The sequence below is a fragment of the Chelmon rostratus genome, chromosome 13 (assembly GCF_017976325.1).
Source record: "Chelmon rostratus isolate fCheRos1 chromosome 13, fCheRos1.pri, whole genome shotgun sequence".
NCBI classification, from domain to species: Eukaryota; Metazoa; Chordata; class Actinopteri; order Chaetodontiformes; family Chaetodontidae; genus Chelmon; species Chelmon rostratus.
Genome location: NC_055670.1, coordinates 4894874 through 4903173, shown reverse-complemented (window position 1 = coordinate 4903173; position 8300 = coordinate 4894874). Strand labels below are relative to the sequence as shown.

Genomic DNA, 8300 nt, shown 5'->3' with positions numbered 1-8300 from the left:
GCCTTTTTCTTTCTCTTTGGTGGTGCACTGGTAACTGCTTTTGTGCTTAACTATTTAGAAAATGATTAGTGTTGTTTTGATTAATGTGTGATATTAAGTTTATTACAAAAAAATGGGGAGGTAGTTTCTCTTCAGACGTCACTACACATGATAAAATGAGCTGTTGTAATCAGGTTTTAAGAAAAGTCAAAGTAAAGACTTATTAATGACTCAGGAAAAGGGGGACACCTGCTTTTATTAAGCATGTATGCATTTCATTAATGCACTTACAGCAAGTTATCATACAGTATATATCCAAGAGGTTTTTTGTACCATGTAGATTCTTCAATCGTTCGAATCTGTGGTGCTGTTGTATTAAACTGCATCTACGTGCATGTATTTGAACACAGCGGAATATTGTCTGCAAACAAACAAGGCCCGGCTCATCATGGAAGGTGAATGCATGCACAGATTAGATAACCAGTCAGCCCGCCTGTGGATCTCAAGTCAATCAGACAAAGACGACACTTATTTCACCGAGGCAGTGTGACATCTTTGCACATGGCGTAGTTATTGTGTTATTCTCATGCAACTCTTATTAAACATATCTCTGTACTTAAAAGATACAAAGCAATATATTGTGCAAAAATCTAATATCTACGTACAGTAGAGTTCAGTCATTTATTTAGTTTGTGTGTAAAATCAAGAAGTTGAAGTTATTAATTATCCTTTCTTTCATTTTCATATTTGAGATAACTTAAATTTTTTTCTTTCCTAATTAAGTAGAAAAAAGATTGCTTGCTTTTATAACCTCTATGCTCATCTGTTGTACTGCTCTCTATGTAAAAAAAAGCTGTTGGCCGCTTCATTTTATGATTTTGCTTAAGATGCGGCCATGTGTTGGAGGTGATACTCTTGCAGCTGTGTCATTTCTTGGCTGATCCTGCATGTCTGCACAGTGGCAGGTGTGATTCTTTTCCACAGTGTGCACACAACTATGTACATGTCAGAGCAGTGGTTTGGCATCACTCGGACTTTGTTCCCGCCTCGGGTGTCAGGTATTTTGCCTCTAGTCTAATTGACGAAAGAGTTCTTCATTGCTAAAATGCAAATCAGCAGAGTTGGAACGGTTTTCGACTTGCCCTTTTAACTCTTAACTGCCTCATGTGTTCCATTGAACTCCTGTTAAAGGTGTAAAGTCATGCACGAGGTTTTTAATGTATTGGAAACAGTACAGGAAAGTTTATTGTGTCTGTATCTAAAAAATATCTAAATGATAATATAACAGACTGTTCATTTCTGCACATTTTATATTCATGCTCTCACTTTTGTGCAGTCTTCAGAACGTTAACCAGTCGATTCTTGTGTCTCCCTCAAGCTTCACTCCCAGGATCAGTCAGTGAGGCGCTAACTATCAGCAGGAACAGTGGGGTCCGTCAGGTGCCCGGGAGGTCACGGAGGGCGTGGAGCTGGATGTATGAGACAGCTTCATGGGCGTGAAGGACCATCTGGAGGATGGGACAGGCCACATCCTCAGCCTGGGGCTGGATCTGGACTACCTCCATGTGGAAGGTGCTGAGCGGCAGGCCGTCCTGAGCACTGCGATTGGCGCTGGGAATATAGGGGTCCTACAGGTCAGAGCTGGTGCCCCGACCAACAGCAGCAACAGTATTGCCAATAGTAGCACCAGTTTCAGTGCTCATTCAAGCTATAGCAGCAGTAGCAGTTACAGTAACTTCTCTGAGGAGAGCGCTGTCTCCGACAGTGATGATGAACGACTTCACAATGGGTCTGGTTCTGAATCACAAAACCATCAGCAAGATCAGCCACCTCACATTCACCACCAAGAATCAACCGCGGTCTGTCAGACAGTCAGGCTGGACCTGACACCTAATCGATCCCTTGGAGAGCTCCCACAGCCAGAAGCATCGTCTCCCGCTGACCCCGTCACAGACTACCGCACCAAGGTGGAGTTCGCTCTCAAGCTGGGCTACTCTGAGGAGCTAGTGCTGCTGGTGCTGAGGAAACTGGGCCCAGACGCATTAATCAATGACATCCTGGGTGAGCTGGTCAAACTGGGAACCAAGACAGAGATGGAGCAGCAAGGAGGTCTGACTGTCTCCCAGTTTCCCTCTTCCTCTTTGTCATCCTCCTCCTCCTCCTCCTCCTCCTCCTCCTCCTCCTCCTCCAACTCCTCTCTAGACTCCTGTCGGCTAAGGTATCCGTCGCAGCTGCTGGAGGACAAAGAAAACCTTCGTCCTGTTGTGGTGGATGGGAGCAACGTAGCAATGAGGTGAGGATGAGAAGCTTCTGGAAACGTACATGTAGCCTCATTTTACATGATGACTGCACTGACTGATGCTTCATCCCATGAATATAATCATGTGTTGTAGGGGAAGTAATGGGGCTGTGGCTATTCACACGTATGACCTATTTTTGACCAAACAGCCATATCTGCATTTTTGATTGGTCAAAAATGGGCTTGTTAGATGAGATGAGATGAGACGTGCAAAGATGCTGCTCTATTACCTCCATTCCTTTTAGCTGTGTCATAATCCATCTGAAGCACGACCATAGCGGCGTGTTCAGTAGTGTTGTGTCACATGTGTTTCTTGTGAGCATGACACAAGCACCGTCAGCAACTCCGTGAAAGGACTTTGGTTATCTTACCATTTTGCCCATTGGTGGATCCATTTTATAATCATCAGCACTGATGTTAATGACATACATATAGCTCTATTTCAGGCAACTGTCCAACAGCTTTGCTTTCTGTTCTGTTTGTTATAGACAAACCTAAATTAGCAGCAAAATCAGCCAAGCACATCGCCTCGAACTCAGTAGTTTCAGGTCTACATTTGTATTTATCTGTCACAGTCTTTAGAAGGAATGTTTATGTTGCAGAATATCAACATCAGCGTCATAAGTTTCAAGTAGATGTGGTGTGTATTCATTTACCCAGCAGTCCTTTGACTCGTGTTTTGGTATTAAAGCACTGGATTTGTTCATCATATGCAGGTATCCTTCATACTCAGCAGCGGCAGGTTCAAATAGCAGCAGGTTCACTTTGCTATTTCCACCGGCAGTGAATCACTGTCATCACATGGTCTCGCTGTCATTGTGGTGGGTGGTCTGCAACCAGTAGTTAGACTTTTGAACCATGTCCTTAAGTAGTTTCTGGTGTGTATTTCCACTTCTGTGACTTCAGGTTGTGTATTTGGGTGAGGTAGTTGAGCTGTGATGTATTTGGACCAAATCCAACACAGTCTGATCATTATCTTCCTCAAACGCAGGTGCTCCATTCACACGTTTGAAGAAGTGTATGTGTGGGCTGAAGCTCTACCAATAACAACAGTTAACAGCTTCTGCCTAGGGGGTGTGCGGGAGACAAGATTAGCTCTGTGTATCTCCTTTGCAACAAGTGCTTGATGGCATGATCCTAGAGTGAAACCAGCATTAGGCTTATCACCTTCATCTTCTGCATCGCCTGTCTGCTCCTCTCGGCTGACAGGAAGCGCATTAGTGCTCATCATAAATATCAACCTCCATGTTTTTGTTCACATCATCATCACCTTCCTCATCAAGAAACGGGTCACACATTTTAGCGTCATCTCTAGATTTGTGCAAATAAAAGTTTTCAATCCTGTGTGTTACATTTTTCTAAATTATAGTGAATAATAGTTTTTGTTTGCTTCTGCATCACTGAATCTGCCTCTAACATGCCTTTCTGCTCTTGCAGTCATGGAAACAAGGAAGTGTTCTCCTGTCAAGGCATCCAGCTGGCTGTTGATTGGTTCTTGGAGCGAGGTCACCGTGACATCACTGTTTTCGTCCCTGCCTGGAGAAAGGAGCAGTCGCGACCTGATGCCCTCATCACAGGTAACACCTGCTGTAGCTGTCAGGGAGCCGTTTCTGATCTTCTTCAGTACCAAAGGGAACATTTATCATCTTTTTCTTGTATTCCCTGTATTCTTCTTCAGACCAAGAGATCCTCCGCCGGCTGGAGAAAGAGAAGATCCTGGTGTTCACTCCATCTCGGCGTGTGCAGGGACGCCGCGTGGTTTGCTATGATGACCGCTTCATTGTCAAACTGGCCTACGAGTCGGACGGCATCATTGTTTCCAACGACAACTACCGTGACCTAGCCAATGAGAAGCCAGAGTGGAAGAAATTCATCGATGAGCGTCTGCTGATGTACTCCTTTGTAAATGACAAGTAAGCTACTCATGCCAAAGGAGAACAAATTGTATTGCAGTGAAGAAAAATTGGAAGTAATGTTAGAAAACTGAAAAATCATTAAGTTAAACCAGTTCATTCACCAGAAAGAAAAAAAAAAATTTATAGATAGATAGATAGATAGATAGATAGATAGATAGATAGATAGATAGATATGGGGAATTGCAGTGCAGCAGCAGCATTACACAGAGTGAAATAAGTGAAAAATTGTGAGATAAAGAACAAACTATACATAATAAAATATCAAAATAGCGAGCAGTAAAAATGATATACATAATAATAAAATATCAATAATAGCAAACAGTAGTAATAAAAAGCATATTTATGTCTGTTTTTTGTTAAATTTGGGGTTAATAACTTTTTTCATCTACTGCCATATTGAAGGTTCATGCCACCAGATGACCCACTGGGACGCCATGGACCCAGTCTGGAGAACTTCCTGAGGAAGAGGCCTGTTATTCCTGAAAACAGGAAGCAGCCATGTCCTTATGGTAAAAATATGCTCTTATATAAACTTTTTAAATTTTGATTAAAAACATGTTTCTGTCTTAATAAGATTTTTTTAGCACCTGTTGGGTTTTTGTTTTTATATTTTCAGATTAAAGACATACATTTTAAGAAATAAAAACAAAAATAATGAGAATAATGAGAATAATGAGAAATAATGTCTGCTATTTTGTTTTTATGATAGAAAGGATGGCTTGCAATGAAATTAATAAAAGATTAATTAATAAAAGATCCTAAAACTGTCCGCTTAACAAGATGTTTTAATTCATTTCATTTGAGCAATTAATTAGAAAGGCTCTCCGTTTTCCTTTTCAGGGAAGAAGTGCACATATGGACACAAGTGCAAGTTTTACCACCCTGAAAGGGGAAGCCAGCCCCAGCGTGCCGTGGCTGATGAGCTCCGTGCCAGTGCCAAAATTTCATCAGTGGCTTCCAGAGGCCTGCTGGAAGATGCCCTGATGGGGAAGAGCCAAAGTTCTGGGCAACCAAAAGGAATGGCTGTGGCTGAGCAAAGTCAAGGCACGCCAAAGAAACAGCATGGCTCCAGCCCTCGGCACTCGTTCAGTGACCTCCTGGCGGACAGGCTTCGGGTCCAGTCCAAAGTGGAGGGACGCAGGGGAAGCAACAGCAGCAGCGGCAGCAGCTGTAGCAGCAGCTTTCTAGGGCCTCCTGCTCCAGGGGGGCCCCCTTCATCAGGAAGCCTGGACCGATTGGAGCACCCTGGAGGAAGTGTTGAAGGCAGCTCCAGGGTTGCTGGAGCCTCGGGACTAAGCATGTCTGAGACTTACCACAGATGCGAGTCTCCAGACCTGGGCTACAGCTCGCTGGTAAAGGCCTACTCTAGCCTCAGTCTGGTAGTACCACAGAGTCCTGAATGCTTCTTCCCAGCTGATCTGCGAGCTGGATCACTGCCATCAGACTGTAGCAGTGAAGGCAGTGTCAGCTCAGACTCTTTCTCCCCTGACCCCTTGTTAGATGATGGACCCAAGTGCCACCATCACCACCACCATCCTCACCACCATCATCACTGCTCTGGCCAGTATGCCTACCCTGCAAGCCGTGTGCCTCCTGGTCTGGGCCAGCATGCTCCCCACAGCCATCACATTCCTCAGGCACTGCGGAGACAACATGCTTTTGCAATGGATGACCCTCCACCTTCCATCACCTCTCATGCATCTCCACGTCCCTTCAAGCCTGCTTCAGCCTACATCCCACCCCACCCTCAGCATCCACTGCTCAGCAGTTTCCCAGCGGAATTCCAAACTCGTCCACCTCATCCACCCCAAACACCAACTGCTCACTCCCACTCTCAGAACTCTCCCCTCCGCCGCAATGTGATGGGCTCCCTTTGGCAGGAAGGCGGGCTGCAGGACTCCCAAGTGTACAAAGGCTCACCACTTCATCCCAGAAGAAGCCACTCCGGTCTAAACCAACAACCACAGCATCAGGTCAACTGGGACCCCCAGTACCAGCAGTCCCCTAAGCCTTGCTATGATCTGTTTGCCTTCCAGAGCCTTCCAGAAGTCCGCGAGAAGGCTTGGCACTCTCCTTGGGCCAGGCAGGTCCATCCATCACCCCCAATGTCCAGTCTTCCACCACTCCCACAGCTGTCCCTACCATCCATCACTAACCACAAGGGCCACCTGCCTTCAGTGCCCCAGCACCAGGAGCCCCCTGCCTTGGGTCGATACCAGGACCTCAGGGAGAGGGTGTTCGTTAACTTGTGCCGCATCTTCCCTCCAGATTTGGTGCGGATGGTGATGACGAGGAACCCTCACGTGATGGATGCTCAGGAGCTTGCAGCTGTGATTTTGATGGAGAAATCGCAGCATGTTTCTTGAATTAAGCCAGAAGGTGAAGCTAAAGCTTCATCATAACAGTCTTCTGCAGGTTTCTCTTGCAATCATCTTTATTATTAATGTCAGGTTGCACATAACCAAACCAAAAGCACAAGATATAAAGCTCCTTAAGCTGTGGACTACTTATTTCAAGTGCAGGGAAGTTGTCTCATTAATTTTTAATTGTGCTTTTGTAAAGGGAAATCCCAAAATCGCCATATTTTTTCACAAATATGCCTGATATTTCAGCACTTAAAATCAGGAAAGGATGGAGCTTAATGTGCATGTTTGGGCTTTTGGTTATGAGTCAAGACACCTGTGTGCTTAGGGGGGCTTATAATGTGTTTCAAGGGTGACAGTGTTGATTTTCAATTAATTTATTTGTTACATTTTAAGTTATTTTCATATTTTAAAGTTATTCTGTTTTGGCACTTTTTTTGTTATTGTTGTTTCCTCTTCAGCTTTGTTGTTTTTTTGTTTTTGTTTTTTTCTTTTTGGCAATCATTTCAGGCTAAGATGTGTTGTTTTCCAGTCACTGAGATGACAAAGTGGGGTATGTAACAGAATATGTTCAGTTAAATTAGATCATTGCCACACTGCAGATACATTTCTACCATATTGCTGGAATTAGCTGAGCAGACAGATCTTTGTAAACTGACAGGTGGTAGATCAGATGCTGTGGTGAGATTTGCGGATTTCCCCCACAGGGAAATGAAACTCCGCCGGCACCCACAAAAGAAGATAGAAAAAACTCCATTAGAAAACCCCACGCTGTTGTTGACTTATTATTTCCTCTGCTAGGATAGCCCTGTCAGCTGACTTCACACTTCATCAGCTTTCAGTACTGATTTTTTTTAAAACACACCCGCTGTCCTTCTACATCTTTTTACCTTATCAATATTCTGAATCATATCAAGGTGGCTGTGGGTCACAGAAATGTTTAGGAAGGAGGACTGTTGGTATTATTTTGACTTTAATTTAAAATATGTGTTAATTTATTACCTTTTTATTTGTGTGACTGTGCTGCATGAGACACAGGGTCTCCTTCGTCAGTGGTGACACCACTAGGAGGGTTAAGGCACCTCAAACAGGGTAGAGCTCTTCTGTACCCTCCTGTTAGATACACAGAGATCCACGCTGTAGCAGTAACAGACAGGAACAGACTGGCAAGAGTTGGGAAGCACCTTCTTCAATATAAAACCTTCCCACAGAGAATCTGACCAGACACTTGAGATCATGACAACAGTGGGAACACTGTGGATGGTAGTTTGCAGTTCTACAAACGTTTCTCAGAGGCGCTAATCTCATTGGTTCAATTAAAACTCAGAGGTTTAATACAGAAAAAAAATGCATTTTTTTCCCATATAAAAATATACATGGTAGCACCTTTCTTAATTTATTCGTGACCAGAGTAAGAGTCAGAGTAATGGGCTGCGACAAACAGTTATTTCATTACCATTACCACCAACATTTATCTATTAATATATTAATTAATCTATTATTTTTTTAATTCATCATTCAATCTACATCACAGTTTTGCAGAGCCCAAGGTGACTTCTTTAAAATGCTTGTTTCGTCTGACCAAAAGCTGTCTTCTCTTAATGTAAAGCACTTTGAACTGCATTTGTCGTAGGAAATAATAATATTCTTAACTCTATAATTATCTCTACCAATGGGATTATTTTAATGTCTGAGGAAGCGTCTGTAAAGCTAAAACTCGAGCCTGGTTAGCACAATGTCTCG

The 8300-nt window shown here is 43.6% G+C and overlaps 1 protein-coding gene across 1 annotated transcript; it reads left to right on the top strand.

Annotated features, from left to right (window-relative positions):
• Window positions 1-1469: 1469 nt before the first annotated feature.
• LOC121616494 (probable ribonuclease ZC3H12C) lies at window positions 1470-6884 on the top strand. The gene is made up of 5 exons (XM_041951286.1): window positions 1470-2272; window positions 3716-3855; window positions 3957-4191; window positions 4597-4703; window positions 5035-6884. Exons 1-5 carry the CDS (start codon window positions 1470-1472, stop codon window positions 6558-6560), a joined length of 2811 nt encoding a protein of 936 aa, XP_041807220.1. The 3' UTR covers window positions 6561-6884.
• Window positions 6885-8300: the final 1416 nt, after the last annotated feature.